This window comes from Drosophila kikkawai, chromosome 2L (assembly GCF_030179895.1).
Source record: "Drosophila kikkawai strain 14028-0561.14 chromosome 2L, DkikHiC1v2, whole genome shotgun sequence".
Lineage (NCBI taxonomy): Eukaryota > Metazoa > Arthropoda > Insecta > Diptera > Drosophilidae > Drosophila > Drosophila kikkawai.
Window position 1 is genome coordinate 10,139,534 of NC_091728.1, and position 25,059 is coordinate 10,164,592.

Genomic DNA, 25,059 nt, shown 5'->3' on the forward strand with positions numbered 1-25,059 from the left:
CCTGACCCTTTTCCAGCTGAAGTGCGAGAGGAACGGGGAGCTTGTTGAGATTTCGAAGAACTGATTATCTTCAACGCCACATTGATTAGTTACCACATTCGCAGGCATACTACACAAAAGGAGAAAAACAAAAAAAAATTCAAAACAGATTACAGACATGCATTTCATAGTTTCGAAATAAAATGGAAGCCGGCTTACAGATGCATTTGCATTAATACTTTTATTAAGTTTTGGAATCTTATAGATATATATAAATGCAAAGAAGAAGCAGCTAGAGTCGTTTCTTCAAGAAAGAAAATTCAAGGTAAGATTATTTCCCTAAACTCGATCTAGTAAGCCACGAGTTTGTACTAAGACCGACCTAAAACTCACACGCTTTCATTCGATTTTCAACTTCGGAGCTAAAGACAACTCACAGCGGCTAAAGTATTGACAAATTGTATAGTTTTGCTAACACTCTTGTTTTGGTTTTTAATGTGCAAAAATATTTACACTTTCTATAACAGAATTACATATATCTCGGCAGTTTTACAAGTACCCAAAATATTACTTACGCTTCATAATAATTACTCCTGGAATATTTACAGCCTTACAGCTTTTAAATAACGAACCTTGAGGAGATGAATAACAACAACTTGGCGACATTTTCACCCTTTATGGGTCAAGGGAAACGCGATGCTGACATGAAGTTAAATCACGGAACCACTGCTGTGGGATTTGTCTACCAGGGCGGCATTGTACTATGCGCAGATTCAAAAGTCACCCAGGGAAACGTCATTCTATCGAAGAGCATGCTAAAGGCCTTACCGGTGGGTGACCACATCATGGCCACGGTAGCCGGCGCATCCGCAGATTGCTCCTTCTGGATCCGGACTCTTGCCTGGGAGTCTCGCCTGCACGAGCTTAAGTACGGTGAGCCGCTGTCCCTCCTAGCCGCGGCCACAATTATCAGCAATGTGTCGTTGGATGAATGGGACAATGGCCGGAACCTCTACATGGGAATGATACTGGCCGGCATGGACGAATCTGGTCCCGGCTTGGTCCGCATCAACTGCGACGGCTTCATCGTCCGGGGCACACTCTTTGCCGTAGGCAGTGGATCGGAGAGAGCTCTGGAAATCTTGAACACCGGTTTCGACTTCGATCTCAGCGACCAGCAGGCCTTTGACCTTGGCTTTCGAGCCGTCTGCCACGCCTCGATTGAAGATGCCTATACAGGCGGTTCGGTAAGCCTGCATCACATGGTCAAGAATACCTGGAAGACTTTGGGGACTAAGACCTGCAAGGAGCTGCACGAAAACTTCAAAAAGGGCCTGAATTATGCTGGAGAGGGTGAGGACGAGGAGTTGTTACCACCCAAAAGGCTCAAGCTGGTTTAATGTGTTTCTTAATTGTTCTATTTTGATTTCTCAGCATAAAAAGGTACATTTCTTGACCAAATTAAGTACTTGAAAGGGGTCAAGCTGAGCGATTTATAAAGAGGGGAATGAGCATCCACATTTACGTGTGTAAATTAGTTATTGCACTTGGCACACCGGGGTCTGGCCTGCCGTGTTTATTTTGCGACATTTAAAAAGATTTATGGCCACACCTCGCCTGCAAATGGCAGTTGCAGCGGGAACACGGGTCCAGTAAGCAGATTCGAGTTGGGCAATTTGCCGAAAGTCATTAAGTTTGCGCATCGCTGCAACGGCAACGAGATTTTCGCTCCAGCGGAAGGACGGGAGGCGACTTACCAGGGCTCATTTTTATGCAATCCGAAATCCCATTTGGGCGGACCGCCGCCAAGGAGCAGGGCAACTCTTGAGAGGCTCCGGCTGAGGCTGCCATAAATATAATTACAGTTTCATTTCCGGTCCGACTCGAAAGTGGGAATTTCGGCAGGTAGGCGACAACGACGACGACTTGGCTCAGCTGGCAACACGTGGCGGATGAGTAATATGCATGGTGCCCTGCCAGCAGCTGCCTGCGAGCTTAAGTCAGCCGATGGGAGTAGTTGTAAATGCTCAGCGAATATGATTCATTCAGGAATTGTTTCAATTATTTTCAAGCTGTAAAATGAACGATTAAACATGAAAGAATGTGCAATGGATTGGATTTATCCACCGAAATCAGCATTTTATGTTGCTTGCAGCTCTGTGTAATAAAGCTTTTTACTACCGAATCGAGATTTTACAACCTCAGCCTGCAGGCGATATACAAAAAAAAATTCCAAACACAATTTAGGACACTTTTAACTTTAGTTTGCGCCACTATCGCATCGTTCTGTAGCCCATATATATGCCAAAGACCACGCAGCAGCCGAGGAAAGCGCAGCGTAGCTTCTCCGGGTCCAGTTTTGCGTCCCGGTCGCACAAAAGCAACCGGAAAATGGATATGTAAAGCCTGGCGTAGGTACGCGGCGATGGCTGGGAAGTAAGGGTGCACTCCGGGAGAACAACCAAGTCCTCCTCCTCGCTATCGTCGCGCAGATCCACCCGATGCATTATCTCCATCACCCCGTCGTCCGCTGTTTCTCTTAAATAGTGAATGGACTTCACCTCGCGCTCGTGCTTGTGTTCCCTCTCGCGGGTCTGCTCCGCCACCGGGATCCGCTCATCCCCCGCCGTCGTTCGTCTTCGCCACCACCCCCAGAAGTTACCCGCCACTCGCTGCAGCGGCTCCTGGCTGAAAAAGTCGTGGTAGGTGGTGGCCGTACTGACGCTACTCGAGCGCTCGACCAAATCGGTCTGAGCCTGAGCAACCGCCAGCGTCTTCAGTTCCTGAAAGTCAAACGGCTGGGGTTGGGCGTAGGCCTGCTGTTGCCTCTCTCCCTCCCAGCGATCAAAAAGGGTATCCCGATCGCGTTCTTCGCAATCGTAATTGAAGTCCTCCTCTGAAATTTCTGGGTCCTCCCCTTCGGATTCATCCGCCTGGTACTCGCCCTCAGATGCATCGTTGCTGGGGTCATCTTCGGTGGTTGCCTGATACGTACTCTGGTGTTGTTTTTGACACGCAACCACTTCGCTTCTTCGCCGCTCATCGTGAGATCTTTCCTGGCATTTTTCTTGGTTTTTGATGGATCCTCCCTCAAATCTAGTCGTCGCCTGGCTTTCCCCTGCGCCCTGGAAACGTTTGAGAGTTTCGCCTATCTTGGTGGTGATCTCTCTGACCGTATCCAGAGAGAAGGGTAGCTGGAAGCCCAGGAAACTGGTGTCAGCACCTTCCGCTGCGGCATTCGCTTCAGGTGGTTTGTGGAATCTCTTCCGCTCAGCTTGCTTGTGCATCCTGCTCTGCTCCTGCCAGGTCATATACCGCTGAGGCTCCAAGACCGGCTCTTGAAGCTGCTGACGGTACCGAAAGCTACTGCTTGGTGGCGGGTTGCTACGCAAATTGAGAGTATTGGGCTTGGGCCAGTAATTCAGGGTAGGCACTGCGGGCGGAGGCAAGGCGACCCTGGAATCGTAGTGCTGCTGCGGTGGAGGAGGGTTTGGTCGAAAGTTGGGATCCCCGGAATACTGCAGCCTGCATTCCTCGGCGAACTGATGGCGGGCTCGAAACCGGGCTCGCTCCTTGATCAGAGCAATGTGCAGCTGGCGCTCTGCTTGACGCCGATTATGGGGGGAGATCGGGCCCGGAAAGATGCTATAGCTCTGGCACATAATGGAGAGTTGGGCGTCCGAGAGTTGTCGCACCTCCTGGTAAATTGGACGCTGCGGTCGCCCCGGAAGGGCACTGCTTTGCAACATGGCTTGGCGTGGCGTCAATTCCGGGATTGGGGCATATTTCGGTCAAGAAACAGTGGCGAAACTGGAATACTTTAGACAGTTGACAATAATTTTTGTTGTATATTTTTTGAATACCTGAGGTTTTGAATAAAGTCAAACAATGACATTTTGCGTGGGTGTCCAGGTGTGTTTGGGTGTAAAGATTTGGAAAGTGAGAAGTCTTTTGATTTTTTTCTTCAAGTAAACTCCAATTGAAGCTTTCGGATATCTGAAAAAACCAAAACAAAAGCATTTGTTAAAGCCATCGAAATATGCTGGTGTTTTCTTTGTCCCATATTTATACCCTTGCAGGGTATTATAATTTCAGTCAGAAGTTTGCAACGCAGTGAAGGAGACGTTTTCGACCCTATAAAGTATATATATTCTTGATCAGCATCAACAGCCGAGTTGATCTAGCCATGTCCGTCTGTCCGTCTGTCTGTCTGTCCGTCTGTCCGTCTGTCCGTCTGTCTGTTTCTACGCAAGATAGTCCCTCAGTTTTAAAGCTATCTGAATGAAACTTTGCATATAGTCTTCTATATACTCTCACTGCTATATATGTCGGAACGGGCCGGATCGGACGACTATATCATATAGCTGCCATACAAATGTTCGATAAATTTTTAGAAAAAAAATTATAACTTGGCTGTTTTTCAATATTTTTGTATCATTTTTGAGATATAGCCATTTTATATTATTCCAGCTCATTATGCATAGAAGGAGTCATTTCCGACCCTATAAACCATATATATTCTTGATCAGCATTAACAGGCGCATCTTTCTGACCATATCCGGCAAAAAAAATTTTTTATCAATTTTTTCAAAATTTTATAAGGGGTTACATCATTAAAATTCTCAAAATTTGATAAAATTTTGAATTTTTAACTAAGTTTGCAAATTTGTTAACCTTATAAAAACTAACATAACACCGCGTTCCGAATGCAAATTAAGGCATTTTTGACAGAGTTATGGCTTTGTTAGTTTTTAATTTTCTGTTTTTCTCATTTCAATTACCGACTTTCCATCGCCATCGCTCATCAGTACCACCCACCCCGACCAAAAACCAAGGGAAAGGACCAACGACACAGCGATCCGCGAAGCACAAGTTCATCCTAGTCATCATTGTAATTGATGATTGATGATCATCGGATCGGCAGTGGTGAAGCTGGAGGAGCAAGCAGCTGGGATGGCGGAGCTCAAGCGAATGGCAGTGGTCGGATCTTGGCTTCGGGCTAGCTGAAGCCCAGCAGGCGTAAAGTATTGGAATATTTATAACTACTACTACTACTACTACTATAAATGTGTAAATGTAATTGATGGTACAAACAAATTTGAATCAATAAAAAAAGGGAAATCAATGTGAAATTGTGTGGTTTAAGCGGCATTTATTTGGGGGCCTTGGGATTGTGTGGGGAAAAATCTGTTGAAAGCCAAATCTAATTTTTTTCTGAATTTTTAAATTTTTTTCTGAATTTTTAACATTTTTTTAAGATTTTTTAAATTTTTTTAAATATTTTAACTGCCAAATTTGAATTTGAATTTAACTGCCAAATTTGAATTTTAATTTAACGACGATCAGTTTCAGTGTGCCCAGGTGCAGTTGTAAAATAACACCTAAATTTGGATTCAAAAAGGTTTGGGTCCCCGCTAACTTGCGCCGGCTCCTAAATGGTTTGAAACTTGGACAAAATTTACAATATGGTCACACTGGCACGTTTTTCGTGGCCCAAAGTTTTTATAACAGTTTATACCAGTTTTCAGTTGCTTGCTGCTGATTTCTGTTCGCCTGTTACCCCAGTTTGGAAAGCGGCCAAATTGAATGAAAAATTTTGGTCACTTGCATCAGTGATGCTCATCTTCATCAGTGATGCTCATCTGGCTATATTTCAATATTAGGGGGCAATGAAATCGGACATAATGACAGTGATGCTCATGTGCATTAGTGATGCGCATCTAGCTATTTTGCATTAATGGGACAAAATGGCATCTCACTAACTGCCAGTGATGCTCATCTAGCTATTGCTATATTGGGAGGCTATAAAATCTCGGTTAATACCAGTGATGCTCATCTAGCTATATTGCATTATTGGGACAAAATGGCATCTCATTAACTGCCAGTGATGCTCATCTAGCTATATTGCATTATTGGGACAAAATGGCATCTCACTAGCTGCCAGTGATGCTCATCTAGCTATTGCTATATTGGGAGGCTATAAAATCTCGGTTAATACTAGTGATGCTCATCTAGCTATATTGCATTATTGGGACAAAATGGCATCTCACTAACTGCCAGTGATGCGCATCTAGCTATTTTGCATTAATGGGACAAAATGGCATCTCACTAACTGCCAGTGATGCTCATCTAGCTATTGCTATATTGGGAGGCTATAAAATCTCGGTTAATACCAGTGATGCTCATCTAGCTATATTGCATTATTGGGACAAAATGGCATCTCATTAACTGCCAGTGATGCTCATCTAGCTATATTGCATTATTGGGACAAAATGGCATCTCACTAGCTGCCAGTGATGCTCATCTAGCTATTGCTATATTGGGAGGCTATAAAATCTCGGTTAATACCATCTAGCTATATTGCATTATTGGGACAAAATGGCATCTCATTAACTGCCAGTGATGCTCATCTAGCTATATTGCATTATTGGGACAAAATGGCATCTCACTAACTGCCAGTGATGCTCATCAAGCTATTGCTATATTGGGAGGCTATAAAATCTCGGTTAATACTAGTGATGCTCATCTAGCTATATTGCATTATTGGGACAAAATGGCATCTCATTAACTGCCAGTGATGCTCATCTAGCTATTTTGCAATATTTTATGTTTCTTTCATTTGACACCGCTAGAATGCTCTTTTATTGAGCTTATTTAAATTATCCCACCCAAAAAAAAAAAACGCATCCTCCTCATAACTCCTCCTCGTCCTAATCCTCCTTGCCAACGCTCTCTGTCTCGCCATCGGCATCCGGAATTCGGAAAGCGGTTCTGAATTAGATTTTCTAAGCTTAACCAAACTGCATACTACGTTTAGTGATCCAATTGCAATCTGCAAGGGTATACACACTTCGGCGTGTCGAAGTTAGATTCCTTTCTTGTTTATTTTATTTTCCTGAATTTTATATAGTTTTGATGACCTGGCTGCATTTTCAGTTCAACTGTAAAGTTTTTCCTTCATCACTCTATGTGCCTCCTCTGTCAGAGACTCCAATATTATATTTGGATTGCTTTGTTTTATGTCATGGCCTTTTATTTTGTTTGTTTATTTTTTGTTATTTTTTTTTCCTGGGAGAAGGGTTCTCCATTGGGATGGGTTTAGGTGGGGCAGAATGGAAAGGGAGTATACTGTTGGGACCCCGCATAGATCAAAGGCGGCGGAAACTTTAAAGGGAAACTAAAACTGAAAACTTGTTAAAGTCAAGTGCATTTAAACAATTTTTGGGATACTATCCTTCATTTACCTACATAACTTAAAGCTGTTCTTAAGTTTAAACTCATGTATATAAAGTTAAATAATTGCTAGACTCTTAAAAGAATATGAAAGTTAACGTTTATATCCACTTGGTGGAGTGGGTAATTTACACTTAACCCAATTATGTCAATATATTTAAGAATAAAAACTCTTTAAAGGGAATATTTTGGCTTTAACCAAAACGCCACCTAGATTAGGGCCAAGCAAGTTGGCCAAAAGCTTCTGGGCCAAGCTTTTCCTTGCTTATCAACCATGCTTACAGTGGCTTTCAAACCGCATAGAACAAGTTAAACAAATAAAAACGTTTCGTTAAATATTCATAAAGTTTTATTAGTAAACATATATTTAGACTACGCACAACTACAAACATTTTGATGATTCGTAACCTAAACAATTTTCTCTTTTCCCTCTTGGCTGAAAGCATGGTAAACGCTGAAATATGTGTTAGATTTATTTATCTTGTATACTCGGGATCTATGGTGGGTTTAAGTTTACTTTTATAATATGCAATTAATGTGTTACGCGTATAAATTGACAGCTTGTCGCTATTATTGTCATTCAAGAATTCGTTTGCCACGCTTTAAATATAAATATTCTCCATAAAGATTTATATATGTATACTTAAGCTATTAAGTATTTACAAAGCTCAACTATGAACACGAACTTGTAACGGCATTTGTAATTCTGATTCGATTTAATTGATATTTATTAGTTAGTACTTGCATCTTATTTTCCGCTCTACTTTCCTTCCTGTCTTTTCAGTTTGTATTTGTATTCGCTATGTCAGAAAACTCGTAGAATAACCATTAACAAATACTAGATACGAGTCTCAGAGGACTCCTAGTCTGCTAAGAAAATGCAATTGCATGGAGCTCGGATTGTTTACTCTATTTCGTTTCGTTTTGCTTTTAATAATACTAGGCTTGTGGGGGAGAGTGTAATGCAAATTTGAACTCAATTTAATATAATTATATTTAAAAATTATTTACACCGTGAAAGTATCTCCTAATTTAGACGATAAAGTTCTTTTGTTTTCAACTTAAATCTTATTTGTCCTCGCTTTCTGGCTCTTTTACGTTCGGAAAAACAAACTAGATAACGAATGTGTCACATAAATTCGTTGCTGGCTTAGTACTTGTACTCTGGCAGACTCTGCCTCAAATTAATCAATCTGGAAATTAGATGCGACTTGGTCACCCTAAATACTCCGCAAACAAACATGATGACTCCGTCCCAGCCGCGATGCGATCCCGATTCTGATCCCGCGACGACCCTTAAAACTCCTCGTCTTCGTCGTCGTAGTCGTCGCTGTCGCTATCGTTGCTGGGCAGGATGTGGAAACAGGCCCACAGCCGGGACATGTCCACTCATCGTTTGCGGTTATAGGCGCCAAGCGAAGACTGCCTTCATTCCTTCATCTCGTGGCCATTGGGGCCCAGCTCGAGGAGCTCATGGGGCTCGGCATTCAGCTGTGGGATAGAAAATGTATTTAAAATTTGATTGTTTTGAAGTTATTATGTTATTAATTATCCCTGACAATATGTATAAGTAATTATAGTAATCAGACTTACCCTATCCACGCTGGCCAGATCGTTCTTTGACAAATGATTCACCAAAATAGTACCCAGGGCATCGCACATCACATTAATGGTGGTGCGGAAGCGATCCCTAAATAAAAATAGTTATAAATAAATGTATATTCAACTCGTTCCCAGTTCCCCCACTTACAGCAACCAATCGACGGCTATGATGAGGGACACGTCCTTCGGCTCCAGGCCGACAGTGTCCAGCACCATGACCATGGTGACAAGTCCCGCCTGTGGAATTCCCGCGGCTCCGATGGAAGCAGCCGTGGCCGTTATGCTAACGGCCACAATGGTGCCGAAGGAGTAGCTCATTTCACGGTATTGGGCGATGAACAGGGCAGCCACTGCCTCATAGAGAGCGGTTCCGTCCATGTTAATGGTGGCGCCCACGGGAATGACGAAGCGGGTGACACGGGGATCGATGCCCATGTTGTCCAGGCACTTGATAGTCAGTGGCATTGTGGCAGAGCTGGAGCCAGTGCCGAAGGCCGTGGCCAGGACCTGACTGAGCTTGGCAATGTAGCGGTACGGAAGGCGTCGGGTGCCCAGGAAGAAGATCACAGCAATGGTACCTGTGATAGATCGACAATGTTAGATATTATTATACATTTTAATATAAAATAAGGTAAAATGCTTACCAAAGCCATGGAGGAAGAGTCCTATCATGACTGTAATGAAATACCATCCCAACGATTGTATTGTGGCAGCTATCGATTCCATCTCAATGATCTTGGCGGCTATCAGGAAACCAACGCCCAACGGAGAAATCCTAGACGGAAAAGGCATTTCCCAATTAACTTAATTTTTAAGTAGATATATTTCAATTTATTTACCAGATAACCCATGAAGTGATGGTCATCATGGCCTCGCTTAGAGTGGTGAAGAAATCCTGCAGCAGTTGTCCCTTCTCGCGCATCCTGCCAATGGTGGTACCCAGGATCACGCTGAACATAACCAGCCCAAGGACATTGGAGCCCTCACGCTGGGCCGACTTGAATTCCCAGTTCTCCATTGGTTCTAGATAAGAAGATCAAAGAAATTGTCACTTAAATGAGGTTTTCAGAAGGAAAGGCTGGAACTTACGTGCAGGGCTAATGGTAGTGTTCTCAAAGATCTCAGTGCGGTGCTAAAAACGGAAGAGGAGTGAGAATGTGTCACAAAATTGAGCGGGTTTTGAGAAGATATTAAGAATAATATAAGAGACGTTCCGTACTTTTCGAGCTAAAATGTAAAAAAGGTAAAAAAACTATATAATATGACTATCTGAATAGACCCTTCTATCATAAGATTAATTCCAAGCTTCCGTAGAGGTTTTCCAGTATTTTTCCGTTTTCGAAACATTTGAAGCTTTCGTTTTGTCTGTTATTCCCCCTCATTGAGTCGACAATAATCTAATTGTGCGCATGAATATTCATTCGGCCGCCTACCTACAGCATCATGTACCATCTACACGAATGTGCATATAATTATTTATTTATGCGGAGGTACAATGTCCACATATCTGCCACAGCCCCGGTCTAAGTACTCTGATTCAATTTGCGTCTGGGGGCTCCTAAACCGTGCTGATACGACCCGTTCTCCTCCGTTCTCCGGCTCTTCTCACTCTCCCGATCTCGCCGTCTCTGTGCGGTGTGCGATAATTGAAATTTCAGCACAGACGGACGGACTCACGAACCAGCAACAGTTGTGTGTGAAATTCCCCCTCTTGAATCTGGGATTCTGGCGTGTAATTGAAATTGTGGTATCCCTATCATGACAGTTTTGATTATGTGTCGCGCTTTGTTTCAATCAAAGTCCCGCTGAACCGCAAAGAATTGAATAATTGCTACCGTTGCTACCCTCATCGAATCGGTGCTCAACAGTGCGTATGCGCAATGCGACTCACCTGGAACATGGTGGACTGGATAATGTTGTCCGTAAACATGTTTCTGTTCAAAAGGAAAATTCAAGTTAGAGTTAGTCTATGGCATAAATAAGGAGAGACACCACCACTCACCGCACCAGGTCCATAAGAGTGTCTGGGGTGAGCACCTTCGAGGCCTTATCAATGCTCTCCGTCTGGGTCTCCACGATCTTAGCTCCCTGGCCGGGACGCAGAGTGGTGACCAGACAAATGCCCAGAATGACGGCTGATATGGTGGTCACAAAGTAGTACGTGATGGCCCTGAAAGGATTGAATATTAATTATTAAATATATCTATCTTAAGGTGACTTCGGAAACCCTACCTTGTGGCAATCTTGCTGGACATGCTCAAGTCCAGGCCGCCAATGGCGCTGGTAATTGACGATACCAAGAGCGGCACAATCAAACATTTCAGCATCCTAAAAAATATGATATTAAAATATAAACATTTGAATAAAAATCAAGAGTATTTGTTTTAAATGCCTTTTTTATTGACTACTTACCGCAGGAAGATCTCTCCTGGAAAGGATATGTACATGATCTCTCGCTTCGTCCACTCGCCTGTGCTATTTTTGATAATAAAGCCGACGAGTCCTCCCACGAACACACCAATGACGGTGGCCATGGTAAGGACATTCTCCTGCATAAACGCCTTGAACTTGCTCTCATCTTGCTTGGGTCGCGTCATGGTGGCAGTCCTTGGATTTGCTTAGGACCTGGACAACCCTGGGTCCTGCTGGAAACCCTCCTCACGCAGTCAATACTTCCGCCCAAGGCGATCTTGTTCTAGGGGTTTAAGAAGCTTCAGAAATCTCCGTTCAGGAAAGTTTCCTAAAAACAAAGATGAAAAATTTGTTATTTAGTAAAAGTAAAGCTTAAACATTATTTTCCACTTAAAGAGTACCTAGAATTAGCAAATATTCTCTATACAAATTAAATAGGGAATTCAAGTTCCACTAAAAACTGGTTCCACACTGCTGCTGGACAGATGTTTTCAAGGGGTTAAGGCAACAGCGCTTCCTCCTCACGGGGCGAACATCGATCGACGACTGAGCTTTCGCACTGCGCAGATATTACAACCCCCGAAACGGGGGAATTCACGCAGCTGGGCTTTTGTGATGTGTGTGCGCCTCCTCATCCCTGGCCGCTGAAGAGCGGGGTGTTACTTTCGACGCGAGCCCGGACGGATGTTGTTCAATGCTGGATTTATATTTGCATTATTTTGGAAATGCCTTTCGAGGGCGGAGGGCGGAAGGAAGTGGTGCAATGCCAGCAATTCAAGCAAATAAATACAAAAAACATTGCCCAGCAATTAAGAAGTTAGCGCTTGTTGTTTAGCACTCATTTAACACCGACACTGCAAACCCATTATGCACAAATGCTGTGAAAACAACAGGCAGCAGCGCATTCCTAGAAAAATGCAGCTCAATTAATCGAAGCTGGGGAACGTGTCAAACAAATTAATTTACATAAACGTTCAATTAATGAAAACTAATTCCCTTCCTCTCGATGGCGGTGCAAGGGCAATATGCCAGCGACGGTGATCTGTGCGATCCGATAGTGTCCGATACGGACTTCACAGACTGACCCACATTCTGAGCACTCGCCGTCGCATGGTCATCGCAATATCCTCTCAATTGGCATTTGTGACTCGCCATTCGGGATTAATCAAGAAAATGTTCACACTTCGGCACAGTTTAGCCAGTTGTAAGGCAATTGAGGAGGAGACAAAGAACCACTGAGATCACCGCGAACAGGGTTGGGGTGACTAAACAAGTGGCTGAGATCTCTTAGTTAGATTAAGTGGATTAAGGGTCTTGAGAGTAGTTTACACTAAAAGGGGGATTAAAGATTATTTAACTGAGACTTTGAATATTTTTATTAACTTGAAGACCTATTTGGTATTAAGCAGAATTCTTAAACAAGTTTGTAGTTTACTAGATATTTTTTAGAAATTTTAAATTAGTCTTCCTATGGAAGTTCCCCTGTAAATCCAACAATGATATCACTGATCACAATTCCCTGTGTGCTGCACGCCTTTTGGTATGATAATGTCGTTATGTGTTCGCGGTGGGGCACTTGTGGTTCACCTAATTGATGTAACTACAGAGCAGAGCAGACCTGCAATTGAGCCGCCGACTGCGTCGATTCTGAGTGGATGATTGGCATGTGCCCAGGTCGGGGGATGGGTATTACTTGGGGCAGGTTCCCATTGACATAAACACCTTTAGAGCACCCTAAATTGCTTTTAGTCCAAGCAATGGGACATGTACCATAAAAAATGTGCCATACTAAACTAGACGTTTGTCTGAATAGTTCAATTGGTGAACTTAGGCTTGCACTTGTGCTTCAGAAGGTAGAAGTAGTTTAATTATAGATAAGAAATCAATTTAATTAATCTAGCGGAACTCAAGTATTTTGCTCGAGCACCAGTCTGAGACTAGCAACTTATTTATTTATTTACTGGGCCTCGCTAGACGTTATTTATTCATATTTTTTCATTGTGAACTTGGCCGTGAATGAAATTGTTTACAGATATTCGTAGGCAGATGTAAATTTTTGAGTAATTTGTCGCAGTTGCATTTAAAATTCAATTGCTGCGGAAGTTTCATTGATCAATGGGCGTTTTCCATCACTCAAGTTCATTGACAAAAGGATTGGTTTCACACTAAGCGGAAGTCGATGAAACAGTCATCTCAATTGGGGGGAAATGTAATACCCACCGGAGTGATCGTGAACTTGATCTTGTTGTCTTCATTAGCGTGGCTCTAAAACACGAAGCACTAATTGATTCATGAATCGTAAACTAGGAAAGGGAGGGAACGGTTCCCGGAAAGGTTTCCATTTCCAAAATATTCTATGGAAATATTTAGTCTCTTGTGCATTTTTGATTGGCAGACAGTTTACATGACTGCAAATGCCGGACAAGTTTATTATTGTTGATAGTCAAACACAAATATATATATGTCCCGAGATGCATACTAATTAATGCGCTGTACTTTGGCTTATATAACGCACGGGTACTATAACTACCCAGCTAATTAATGCAATGCAAACTGAATCCAGACCCATGTTCGAGTTGCAAATTCATTGTCAATGCAAATTGATTTGCATTTCGAGGGGATGGCTGCCAGGGGAGGCCGCTGACCCACCCACTTGTCTTTGATGTGAGGAAATTCATTAGAAAAGCGTCTAAGGAGAACCAGTTTAATCCGAACTGAACACAGCCTAACTGAAAGGCTTTACAATGTTTGTAAAATAAAAACAATTAACACCATTTATTGGCTACTCGTAAAACCTTATGTTATTAATTGCATTTTCCATTAAAAGCCCTGAAATTTTTTACAAATAAAGTTTAGAGGAGAAGAAATATAATAGGTATTTATTTTGATAGTACTAAGGAATATATTGAGACTGATAGAAACTGCAACTCTTCATTTGCAAAAAAAATATATTAAATATGTAGCTCAGTTTTTATTTATTTTTAAAGGTTAATAAGTGCATGTACTACGTTTTATATACACAATATAGAAAAATACACCTTGTAGGTATATATATGACTAAATAATCTAGACTCGTCCGATGGCCACAATCTATAGACTGGCTGTCTGACTATCTCGAAACGGTAGCGCAGCTTTTCCATCAAGTTTCGCCTTATCTGTTGAGAATCACTCTGGTTCCGCAAAAATGAAACCGATTTAAACACGCGACTAGCACGCAGATTAAATATTTTTAAATATTAAGATAAAACTGACTCATTCTCGATTCGAAGTTCCAATTTGGAACAGTATTAATATTGTCTGTTCACGCGTCCATCATATAAGACGATTTTATTGGGGTGAGAAATAAGGAAAGTTCTCAGAAATCAACAAATATTTGATTAGCTTATCTCGCCAGAGATTATATTATTTGCAATACTTTATATATATTATCTCTCATTTTTGCATTATTGTGGCGCAAGAAGAGAGATAAAACTATTTTGGTGCATAGCGCAAATAAAATGCATTGTGCGCTAAAAATAAAAAAAATTAAAAAAGAAAGCAAACTGTCTGACACGCCCCCGTCTATGCAGAGGCTGGTAGGCGGTTCTATCAAGGTCAGTGGGGCGGCTGTAGTTCAGAATCTTATCAGTCCGATTAATCAGAAATTATTCACGCTTCTCTCGTGTGCCTCTAAGGAAGAGTAAATCGATGCAAAGTCATTGAGAAAGTAAATAAAAGTTTACTGCCTATGATAAATTCCTTTTAAATATATAACTAAAATTAATAGTATTATTTTCTATATTTTCTAAAATTATTCATGAAATTTTATAAGTAAAAATGCATTACATGATAGGTTTTAAAATTATTTCCATAAAGCGAGTACATTCTGACATTATATTTAGATATAAACTGTTTATACCCAGCTGGCATAATTATTTATAGACTTAATAAACTATTTAACAAATAAGTTTTCCTATCATATGCTATGGCTCTTTACCAATTGTTAGCTCTTAGTTTAATACTATTTGTTAGCTTTAGATAAATAAATAAAAATAAATAAAGTTTTCCTATCATACAATTACTTTATCAAACTATCAACAGAAGTCATCCAATATAACTAAAAGTTGCACCTTAAATTTGATTTATTGATTTGTTAATTGTATTTCTAAAAGTTTAACAATATATTTTCTATTGACTTTTAAACGTGTAAATATTTTACGAGTCACTCATGTCCTGTCTTAACTTTTTTTATGATCTGTTATAGATTAATTGTAGAAAAAACAGCTGCAGCTTTCGACCGGCAAAATAAAAAACTTACCCACTTCCAATGAGATATTCTCTTGAAAACAAAAACAAAGAATTGAAATTATATAACAAGGGTATAAGAGTCCTCAAAAGGATTTCACAAGGTGTTTTTAACTATTTTCAACTGATAATCACAGCACAGAATGCATACAACCAGGTTTACATAGTCTTTTTCGATAGCATTTAATTGTTTCTTGCAACACTTATGTACTTTAATGGTCTTCATCTGCTTTGCAGTTCTGCGAGCACTTACAATCAAAAGCATTCACATTTGCCTCAGGTCGGGCATTAATTTTGAAACGTATTTATGCGAACCCTTCAGGCACGGGCCCAAGAACGTTGGGGGAGGATCGGCTTCGGGATTGGTATTGGGATCGGTAGCGCGGCGTTATTGCGACTGACTGATCTGTCTCAGCTATTCCGATGCCGATCTGGTCGGGTCTGTTCTGCTGGCAGCGGCAGTAGAACCTTTCTCGTCGGTTTGTAAAACAGTACTAGTAGCTAAATCGAATTCAAATTCGAAATATAGCCAGCTACCGCGCAAAATGCTCCCTGGCTGCGGCGTCGGCGTCGGCGTCCGTCTCTGCGGGTGTGCAGTGTGTGTGTGTGTATGTGAGTGTGTTTGTTTCATTCATCAAAAGCCGCTGCTGCTGGCGACTGCGCTGCTCTCGCGACTGCGAGCATCTCACGTAACGCATACGCAGCGTAGGCCGCGTAATTTGCCGCGCCTTGTTTCGCCTTCCTTTACTACGAAGAGTGCAGTGCAGTGAAAGGAACTCATTACGGCCGAGTCCTGGCAGGTTCTTGGCATCCACTTTCACTCTCGATTGCTTCCTTTTCATTAGGCGCTGCATTGAAGCCACACCGCACCGCCTTGATCATCATCCTCGCATTGTTGCTAATGCCAATCAGGGGTTTCCAAGGCTATTCCTCCTCGCGCTGTACAAAAGGAAAGCGAGTTTCTGGTTAGATCTGGTTTATTACGACACCGCCGGATAAGTGGGTCAAGTTTGCACATTACTCAATCCCAGCGGCGATTACGTCCCATAATGCCAAAGATCGCGACAAAAACACCCCGAAAAGTAGCCCAAACAATGGCCATAACCATTGTGCTACTTGAACTTGATTGAGAGTGCCCCGGCATACACAAAGGCCTGGATTCTGAGGCAAGAAAGTGGGATGGATCCAGGCCTAAGCTCGGCGAAAGAATGCTAGTTGGGCATTTCCGGTTTCGTATTCGTAACATAATAAATATCAGCAGCAGAAATAAAGTAATAAAAATCAGCACAGCTGCAGCTGCCTTTGATCCGCTTCAATTCGATTTGCCTTGGGGGCCGGGGCCAGTTCCATGCTGGTGGGAAATGAGTGTGTGCTGTGTGCTCTAGCTGCGGAAGAGCAGGCCGGAGGATGGGATGCGGCTAAGTGGCTCCCAGTTGACAGTGCTTGGCGTAGTCCCTAAACCTAAACCGTGGTCGGCAGCGGCCGTGTATGCGCTGCCCCCTTTCTCATCCGAAGAGGTGAGCACACACACATTCGGACCGGAACTGTCGATCTTCATTTTTGACACTGGACACAACACCACGCACACATGAACACAGGCTGGAAATTGCACATGTTGCCATGTTGTGGTGTATAAATAAGTAAATAATTAGATAGCTATTCGGCCGTCCATCCGTCCGTGTTGGTGGTTGGACCCAAGTTAATTCGGAAAGTGATTCGTAATGAGGATGAGCCTTTGGAGGGGGGCTTAAGAAGCGATCAAGTTGGAACCAGATTGAAATCTTGATTTTGAATATCAAAACAATGGCATTAATGTGCAGATTATGGATAATTATATTAAAATCTTATCATTTCAGCTGCATAAAATACACAATATACACTCAATTGCTTATTTATGTGAAGTAATCAAAGCATTGTGGTTTACTGTTGAAGTCGCCTATTTCTATAACATGTAACCAAGCTGCACTTATTTTACGGATCCTATCTAAGAATATAAGAATTTATGTACGATTTTATGTATAAGAAAACTTGAACTGAGAAAATACAATAACATTTTGATAGGAATACAGATTAATACGAAAGTAAATTTGCTCCACAAATGATACATTATTTTTAACTGTTGTTTAATCGGCAAAGAATTTATTCAAAACAGAAAACAATTAGAAGTAAGACAAATTCAATTGTAATTCCTGGAGTTTGTTAATGCAAACATCTGGCTTTTGAGAAGGTTTTCACACTCATCCCTTCATAAAAAAAACCCAAGTATTCAAGGTGTTCCAACTTTCCCAAAGAAAACATTCAAATTGTACTTGTGTTTTAACTATTTGGGTGCCAGACCTTAGAAATTTGTTGTTAATTGCTTATGAACTTTGGTAATTATTCCCAACTTAACAGAATGAATCATAATGAATCATACCAGGACAGCCTGTGAATGCATAAACGTTGATTTGGTTTGATTTTCGGATAAAATTTATATTGAATTAGTCGTGTGGAGAAAGTATAACCATGTAAAAGTAGGCCTTGAGTGATATTAACCGGTAAAGTGCATACTTACTGTTATTAATATTGCTGTATAAATATAACTTTGTGTTTAGGGGGCTCTGATGAACATTATTACTTTATTAATAACCCTGCAATAATAAAAAATTAGTAAGTTGAACGGTTTAAAAGACAAAATAACTTACCTAACGCTCCAGAAAACTTCACCTTGGACTTCCATGGTAGATTTCCAGCCCCTCAAGTCCTTATCCCCCCAAAACCAACAGTTGAAAACGCTTTAGTTTGATCGATTTCGGGAAAACTTTGAGCAATCAACGCCTCAAGCCTCGCCTCATATATTAAACATATTTATTTTAAGTGTAAACATATTTGTATTGATTAAGAATTTCAAGATCACAAATCAGATTTCAATTAAGCTTAGTAAAAGTGAACGAATTCTTTCTCCTTTCGCTTCCGCTTCCGTTTCGAAATGGCAACATAAGACGACGTGTGGCAAGGGGCCGAGGAGTCATCTGTCCTGGCAGCCGCGCCTCTGGGTATTTAAAAAGTGCGTGTGATGAAATGGCAAACTTAGTTTTTAGCTCTAAATGCTACAGCTACAGTAAAAGTATAGGTAGAAAAGGATTTGCGGCAGACACGTAGTAAAATGATAAGGTATACAGTGTGCTCTCGACGCGAAGATGATGATGATGCTTTGCGCAACAGTTGGTTCCGCACAACAACCACCACCGCCGCAGCACCATCGTGGCAGCTGCCGGACGAGCATGCGAATGGTAGGGTTAGGGGGGCACGAGGGGTAGCTAGGTAGGTGTGTGTATCTGCTGCAGTTGTTGTTTTGATCCGCCTCGAAGCCTACTCCTCGGTCTTGGGCCGCCTAAACAGGAGGATGTGCGGCTCCGGCTTGTGGATCATGTAGTGGATCCATCCGCGCGACTGCTGCACACCGATCGAGCGCCACTCGGCCTCGGTCATCAGATGTGTCTTGGGCACCATTTTCACCAGCTCCTTGGGCAGCACCACATGTCTGCGGGATTTACAGTTTCAGCCTTTGGGTTACTCTCTCTCTCTGCGGCGCGCGCACTCACCTGTACTCGTACTGCTCGTCGTAGTATTTGTCGGAGTAGTAAATGTCCTTGCTCATCTTTCTGGTTGTGTGGATTTCCTTCTGGGACTATCGGAATGCGGCGGAATGTGTGCGAAAACTCGGCGTCTGTTTTTTGCGTGGGGGAAAGCGTCTTCCTTGATCACCTCGCTCTCGAGTCCAGCTGCTTCCTCTCTAAGGATTTATAACACAACGCGAAACAGCGCTTATTTGGCTTCGGCTTCAGTGGCTTTTATCACAATTTGGTTCTATAGGCATCTACAAATAAACGTTTTTAATTTAATTTAAAAGCAAAAAAGTGACGCGGTCCGAAGTAGTGAAAAAGTGTGGCCAGGTGAAATTCGGCTAAGCGGTTAATTTCATGTCAAATGTAACAAACGGTGTCAAATGTAGCAATGGGGGTAGAAGGTATGTAAAACGGGGTCGAATACCGAATCGGTAAGTAAAATGGTGTAAAATTAGTGTGGCCAGATGTCTTTCTCTCAGAAATCTCAAATGGTTTAAATTTCCACTGACGATCTGGTACTTTTGGTCGCTCATTAACGGCAAGTCTGGTATCACTGGTGCGTTGCCAGACTTTTCGGTCATTGGCGGTTATATTTCAAATAAATATAAAATGTAGCTGCAATTTAAAAATAGGATACAATCTAAAAAAAAAAAACAACTTATACCCTTGAAGGGTATTGTAATTTTAGTCAGAATAATATATATTGTTGATCAGAATCAACAGCCAAGCCAAATCGAAATAGTTATAAAAAGGCTATAAAAATTGTCAAAAACTCCAGACAAAATTAAATTTTCTTCATTCTTGTACCTTCTAATTCTTGCCCTAATATGTAAACCTTATAAAAACAAACAGAAAACCTTTCCGAATTGAATTTGACGAATAAGCATTGGGTCCACTGATCCACTGGAACACAATAAGGGTATACAAACCATTAAACTGTAGTATTTTCATAAAAAAAACCGTAGCTATTAGAAACCCCACCTAAGAGCGTACAAAAGCAAATCGCTAAACACTTGACCACTTGGCCTGCTTCCCACACAAACTAATCGCCGGCGCCAAGCATAAATATGCGCTTCAAATGGTCTGACCCCTCCTGACCAGCCCTCTGCCACGCCCCATTCTGTCTGCGTGAAAGGAAGGTCCTAAAAGGCTGCCTGCACACACATAAATTCACCCAAAATGCTCACCACGAAAGGCGGAGGCGGAGGCGTTGGCTCTCAGCCCGTGCGAAATCTTACATAAATTTCGCGGTGCGGACAAGCCGAAAAGGAGTGCATACCGCGAGAAAGGAAAACGAAGAGGATGAAAGGATTGCAATGTATTTGTTTAACTCTGGGGAACTCTTAAGTGTTGCGCTCGTAATACTGGGACGGGATGAAGACCCAGTTCTTGGCCAAGTCGTTGATGGCCTCCTGCAACAGCCGTGACAGGATTTCCATGATGTTGCTACAGGTAAAATGGGTATTAATATTAAGTAGTTACAAATAATAATCATCATACTTCCGATCGACCTCCGTGACCGGTTCCCCTGGCACATCTTCATCAGGATTCACCACCTGCTCGTAGGTCTTCACCGTCCTCTGCCGCTTCCGCTCCTGATTGATGCGCATAAACTTGGACTTGCTGAGGTACTTCCAGAACAGCTTCTCGAAGATGGTGATTCGCTGGTCAATGGCCATGCTCAGGTCTATGATCTCGTTGGAGCAGAGTCGGTTTTTGGACATCAGCCGGCGGATAAGCTCCCTGCGTTCCGCCTCAGCACGCTGCTCCGCAGTCGACGGCGGCTTTGGTGGCCCAACTCCTGCTTCATCGGCTTCATCTGCTTCAACTCCTGGTCCAAACTGGGCACAGGGAGAAGGTCCTGCTGTGGGATCGATCGTATCGCCTGGCTCTACGTCCTCGGATGTGTCCGAAGCGGGCTTAATGGTGGTGCGGATGTTTAGCTGCAGGTAGACGTGCTCCAAGTAGCTCTCCTCTTTCCATTTGGGGTCGTCGATCGATTCGATCTCTGACAGCTCCTGTTTGGCGATCACGGTGGCGCGGTCAAGGATGCGGTGCACCTCTAGCACGATGGGAATGCGCCGAAAGTGCACCAGACGCTCGAGCAGCGTCACCGAGATCACGCACAGCTTCGAGTGGTGGCTCTTGAGGCGGAAGATGGGCGGATTGAAGACCACCGAGAAGAACTCATTGATAATGTAGCTGTTAGGGGAAAGAGTGTAAAAGAAAATTAATTATTTATATAAATAAACCTTTACTACATTCTAACTTCTTTTAAATTACCTCTGCCAGCGAAACTCCAGGCACTTCTGACTGTAGTTGTGGACATTGACCAGCTGCGTCCGCTCCTCCCGCAGCCCGGCCTCGACATTCACGCGGTTGGGATAGATGACATACATGAAGTCGTTGCACTCGCGATCCTTCAGGGGCATATCGGTCTCCTCATTGCTGTCGGTCATCACGCCACGAGCTTTAATCTTGTAGCGGGCCTTGGAGTTGTTGTAGGTCAGGAAGACCTCAGCCTGGGGAGAAATATTTGATATTTGATTTGTGATAGAGATATATAAATATGATTATACCTCATTCTCGTAGTCCAGGGGCCGATAGTCCACCAGCAGGGGCCACACACTCTGTCGCGGCACTGTGAGATTCATGTTGAGCAGCTTCAGGCCCCGGTCCCTCGATGAAAACGAGAAGGACAGATGCGACATGGTAATGTTCTGCACCCAAATGGGCTGGGTGGTGTGATAGAAGTTTTTTATGTTCACAGGCAAGAGCTCTGTGGTGAGCAGGCACTTTTCTGGATGAAAGTCGGAAATCTCCAGGTGAAAGTGCCACAGGAACTTGCGCTTGTCGTCGGTGCTAAAAAAAAGAAAAATACGACTCTTATTATACCCAAATCTATCCTTAATGCTAAAATACATTCCAAGTACCCGTGTCATAGTATCTTTTGCCTTTTTCGTTACTAAAGAACTTACTTAACTTCGTAGGTGAGCAGATGTTCGCCGTACAGGAAGAAGTAGGCCGTGGTAGTCAGGGCCACCACTTCGTCGGGCTTGATGACCATTATCTCCTGGTTAATGTGGAGCAGCCTGCGGTGTGGACAGTTGAAGAGGTGTCGATACTGGTTGAAGCCAACCTGTGTCCTTAGCGGCTGACATTGGCAGTTCTGGATTCGCTTCAGGGTCAGGGTGGTCTCGGTGGACGCGAGGTTACGAAGCCAGAACACGACCTTCAGGGGTTGACTGTGGATCTGACGGATGGGTATCACAATGGTGTGCTCGTGTTCGGCGCGATTCGAGCGCAACTTCTTGTTCAGGCTAAGCTTGCCATCCGAAAAAAAAGGAAATGGTCATATCTAGTAATCTAAAGGATCATTATACAATGACTCACCCCGTTATGCCGAAGCTCTCCCAGTAGTAGATCTTCAGGATCGGCGGCCGGATAATGGTTAGATTCTCTACCATTAATTTTTTGTAGATGGGATTTGGCTTGAGTTCGCCCCCGCATGGCAGCGGTGGCTTACTGGGAACCGTCGGCACCTCTGACATATTTCACTACAAAATATATATACTATTCCAGACTGACAGTTCAGGCTCAAGGTGCTGATACAATGAGGTAAGAAATTAAATATATGTATATCACATTTTCTGAGGACAAGTCTAAAATGCAATCAAAGAAATTGTGATATATGACGTAAGAAATTTGTTATCGGAGGGCATGACTAACTTGCACTTATCTATCTCAATAAGTAGTTTAGTAGCCACTTGAAAGTCCATATTTGATAGACATTCTTAAGACCAAAACTTAATATTTACACTAGACTTTCTTTCCCGCAGATATCTTCCGTCACGTATGATGCCTGAGTTGAGTATAAAACAGCTATAGTCGCATGTCAGGCCATCACTCTTAGCAAAATGTTTACTAAACTCGCGATTCTCGGTTCGGTATTGTGTCTGCTTTCCTTGGTCGGAGCTTTTGAAGTGACACCATACATTGAGGATGGTAAAAAGGAATCGGCCCGCTAATATGAATGTTTCTAATTCTTGAAATATTCCTTAGGGATCCCACAGGAACTGAACATTACCACAGGCCCATTCCTTAAGATCGGCCATGGCTATTATTACATTGAACTGACGACTAAAAAAAATTGGTTTGATGCCTTTGCATCATGTCGCCGGTTAGGCGCAAATCTTGTATCGTTTGAGACTATTCAGGAATGGGATTTAGTCAATCAGTATCTCTGGAAAAATAAGATTAACAATATATATTGGGTCTCGGGAACCGACTTGGCCGTTCAGGGAAAACATGAATGGTTCTCAACCGGTCAACCCATATCCCTTAAAATATGGTATCCTGGAGAGCCAAATAATATGAATGGAGTGGAGCATTGTGACTTGATGGGAGACAAAGCAACCGAAAACAACTACAACACGCTGAATGACTGTATTTGCGAGTATAAGAGTCTCTACATATGCGAAGCGCCACAGCCAAAGACAGCGTCGTTTGTTATTTGGTAATAATGTTATCCAGTTCATATAATATTAAATAAAAGCAATTTGAAAAAAGTATTTACCCAAATATTATTCGTAAAAGAACAAACAGTGACAGAAAACTCTGTATAATTATTCTTAAATAAAGAGCTGAGCGAAAGCAGCAGCTTATAAGTAGGTAATCTTAACTAAACAAAATTGTTTATTGTTTTATAGAGTGAGTACGAATCTTTTTCTGCCAGATAATATAACTAGCTTGCAATTATCCAACTATCTAGTTTGCTATTTGAAAAGCTTTGCTGCAAGACTCTTAATAAACAGATATTAATATTTACTTAACTACAAAACTGCCTGTAAAAGTATATATATCTTTACAGATATCTTTCGAGTTTTATGATCCTCGAGTTCAGTATAAAATAGCTGAGCTTGCAGGCCCATTCATTAGTATTCTCAAAATGCTTATTAAACTCACAATTCTCGGCTCGATATTGTGTCTATTTTCATTGGCCGGAGGTTTTGAAGTGACACCAACCATAGAAGATGGTAAACTTAAATTGTACTGTACAAATATCTGAATTACTAACTCTGTAAGTGTTGCTAGGAATACCCTTTATAAGGATCGGCCATGGGTATTACTATATTGAACTAAAGACTACAAGGAACTGGTTTGATGCCTTCGCTGCTTGTCGCCAAATAGGCGCCAATCTAATAGCTTTTGAAACCACTGAGGAGTGGGTTGCAATCAATGAGTTTCTCTGGAGATACAAGATAATGGCCCAGTATTGGACTGCAGGCACTGATCTGGCAAATCAGGGAAAACACGTATGGTTGTCAACAGGTCAACCAATATCGTTAAATCTTTGGGCTCCCACCATGCCAGATAATTACCAAGGTGTAGAGCATTGTGACGAGTTGGGATATAATGCTGTTGAGACCAACTACAACTCCCTCAATGACGACCGTTGTGATAAAAAGAACCTTTATATATGTGAAGCCTCGGAGCGAAAGACAGTGTCGTTTGTTATCTCGTAATATAAATATATAAAAAAGTGTTTATAAATAAAAGCAGCTTGATAACTTAAAGAAACCTTTTAATGGTCTGCTGGAATAAGAAAATAAGTAGAAGAAAAACGATATTATGCAAGGCACCCATTGTTGAAATAACTCTTTAGATACACCGCAAAGTGAGAAAGTCTGCGGGCGACTGTGTACAGTGTACACCAGTGCGTATGAGTGTTCTTCGATAATCCCGTGTGCAATTCGTTTTTGTTTGCGAATTGACAAAGTGCCAGAGGCCAAGTCGAGGGCAGCAAAAAGCGAGCAAGAAAAGGACATTAGCGCCGCTGTGAAAAATAAACCTCCTGCCGAGAATCGAATACACGCACACCTGTATTATTGCAAGAATGTGTCGTTGTATGTGTACATAGGTAAGTGTAGCTGCAGATGCA

General features: G+C 42.3%; 6 protein-coding genes across 8 annotated transcripts; 2 read left to right on the top strand and 4 right to left on the bottom strand.

The window, feature by feature from the left end:
* Positions 1 to 366: 366 nt before the first annotated feature.
* LOC108082130 (proteasome subunit beta type-5-like) lies at positions 367 to 1,440 on the top strand. Its single transcript, XM_017177432.3, has 2 exons — positions 367 to 534; positions 588 to 1,440. The coding sequence occupies exon 2, from the start codon at positions 621 to 623 to the stop codon at positions 1,377 to 1,379; it is 759 nt and encodes a 252-aa protein (XP_017032921.1). The 5' UTR covers positions 367 to 534; positions 588 to 620; the 3' UTR covers positions 1,380 to 1,440.
* A 638-nt stretch (positions 1,441 to 2,078) lies between these two features.
* LOC108082116 (uncharacterized) lies at positions 2,079 to 3,956 on the bottom strand. Of its 2 annotated transcripts, none has more exons than XM_017177415.3 (2): positions 3,843 to 3,956; positions 2,079 to 3,797 (listed from the first exon to the last, which is right to left on the bottom strand). In XM_017177415.3, exon 2 carries the CDS (start codon positions 3,726 to 3,728, stop codon positions 2,253 to 2,255), a length of 1,476 nt encoding a protein of 491 aa, XP_017032904.1. In that variant the 5' UTR covers positions 3,729 to 3,797; positions 3,843 to 3,956; the 3' UTR covers positions 2,079 to 2,252. The 2 variants fall into 2 exon arrangements, with proteins under 2 accessions (XP_017032904.1, XP_017032905.1); XM_017177416.3 differs by having other exon boundaries at positions 2,079 to 3,789; positions 3,843 to 3,923.
* A 3,582-nt stretch (positions 3,957 to 7,538) lies between these two features.
* Positions 7,539 to 16,009, bottom strand: Eaat1 (Excitatory amino acid transporter 1). The gene is made up of 11 exons (XM_017177583.3): positions 15,764 to 16,009; positions 11,227 to 11,554; positions 11,047 to 11,142; positions 10,817 to 10,984; positions 10,706 to 10,748; positions 9,904 to 9,946; positions 9,654 to 9,837; positions 9,459 to 9,589; positions 8,963 to 9,392; positions 8,806 to 8,902; positions 7,539 to 8,703 (listed from the first exon to the last, which is right to left on the bottom strand). The coding sequence occupies exons 2-11, from the start codon at positions 11,409 to 11,411 to the stop codon at positions 8,641 to 8,643; spliced, it is 1,440 nt and encodes a 479-aa protein (XP_017033072.1). The 5' UTR covers positions 11,412 to 11,554; positions 15,764 to 16,009; the 3' UTR covers positions 7,539 to 8,640.
* Positions 16,010 to 18,343: 2,334 nt separating this feature from the next.
* Cks30A (Cyclin-dependent kinase subunit 30A) lies at positions 18,344 to 19,447 on the bottom strand. Its single transcript, XM_017177411.3, has 2 exons — positions 19,095 to 19,447; positions 18,344 to 19,033 (listed from the first exon to the last, which is right to left on the bottom strand). The coding sequence occupies exons 1-2, from the start codon at positions 19,148 to 19,150 to the stop codon at positions 18,862 to 18,864; spliced, it is 228 nt and encodes a 75-aa protein (XP_017032900.1). The 5' UTR covers positions 19,151 to 19,447; the 3' UTR covers positions 18,344 to 18,861.
* A 974-nt stretch (positions 19,448 to 20,421) lies between these two features.
* On the bottom strand, positions 20,422 to 22,720 carry LOC108082252 (uncharacterized). 2 transcript variants are annotated; one of them, XM_017177597.3, is made up of 6 exons: positions 22,512 to 22,720; positions 22,097 to 22,443; positions 21,698 to 21,980; positions 21,402 to 21,640; positions 20,619 to 21,320; positions 20,422 to 20,564 (listed from the first exon to the last, which is right to left on the bottom strand). In XM_017177597.3, exons 1-6 carry the CDS (start codon positions 22,626 to 22,628, stop codon positions 20,462 to 20,464), a joined length of 1,791 nt encoding a protein of 596 aa, XP_017033086.1. In that variant the 5' UTR covers positions 22,629 to 22,720; the 3' UTR covers positions 20,422 to 20,461. The 2 variants fall into 2 exon arrangements, with proteins under 2 accessions (XP_017033086.1, XP_017033085.1); XM_017177596.3 differs by having other exon boundaries at positions 22,097 to 22,438; positions 22,512 to 22,719.
* A 1,305-nt stretch (positions 22,721 to 24,025) lies between these two features.
* On the top strand, positions 24,026 to 24,698 carry LOC108082254 (C-type lectin 37Da-like). Its single transcript, XM_017177599.3, has 2 exons — positions 24,026 to 24,154; positions 24,213 to 24,698. The coding sequence occupies exons 1-2, from the start codon at positions 24,067 to 24,069 to the stop codon at positions 24,641 to 24,643; spliced, it is 519 nt and encodes a 172-aa protein (XP_017033088.1). The 5' UTR covers positions 24,026 to 24,066; the 3' UTR covers positions 24,644 to 24,698.
* Positions 24,699 to 25,059: the final 361 nt, after the last annotated feature.

Bases quoted from the DNA above. Each gene is read 5' to 3' on its own strand.
- LOC108082130 (XM_017177432.3), top strand. From the start codon at position 621: ATGAATAACAACAACTTGGCGACATTTTCACCCTTTATGGGTCAAGGG.
- LOC108082116 (XM_017177415.3), bottom strand. From the start codon at position 3,728: ATGTTGCAAAGCAGTGCCCTTCCGGGGCGACCGCAGCGTCCAATTTAC.
- Eaat1 (XM_017177583.3), bottom strand. From the start codon at position 11,411: ATGACGCGACCCAAGCAAGATGAGAGCAAGTTCAAGGCGTTTATGCAG. The intron at 9,947-10,705 runs GTGAGTCGCATT...TTCCGTTTTTAG, and splicing joins TCCAGTCCACCATGTTCCAG to CACCGCACTGAGATCTTTGA. The intron at 9,393-9,458 runs GTAAGCATTTTA...GATCTATCACAG, and splicing joins ACTCTTCCTCCATGGCTTTG to GTACCATTGCTGTGATCTTC.
- Cks30A (XM_017177411.3), bottom strand. From the start codon at position 19,150: ATGAGCAAGGACATTTACTACTCCGACAAATACTACGACGAGCAGTAC. The intron at 19,034-19,094 runs GTGAGTGCGCGC...TAAATCCCGCAG, and splicing joins GACGAGCAGTACGAGTACAG to ACATGTGGTGCTGCCCAAGG.
- LOC108082252 (XM_017177596.3), bottom strand. From the start codon at position 22,669: ATGTCAGAGGTGCCGACGGTTCCCAGTAAGCCACCGCTGCCATGCGGG. The intron at 21,981-22,096 runs GTAAGTTCTTTA...TCTTTTTTTTAG, and splicing joins CTGCTCACCTACGAAGTTAA to CACCGACGACAAGCGCAAGT. The intron at 20,565-20,618 runs GTATGATGATTA...TTTTACCTGTAG, and splicing joins GTCACGGAGGTCGATCGGAA to CAACATCATGGAAATCCTGT.
- LOC108082254 (XM_017177599.3), top strand. From the start codon at position 24,067: ATGCTTATTAAACTCACAATTCTCGGCTCGATATTGTGTCTATTTTCA. The intron at 24,155-24,212 runs GTAAACTTAAAT...AAGTGTTGCTAG, and splicing joins GACACCAACCATAGAAGATG to GAATACCCTTTATAAGGATC.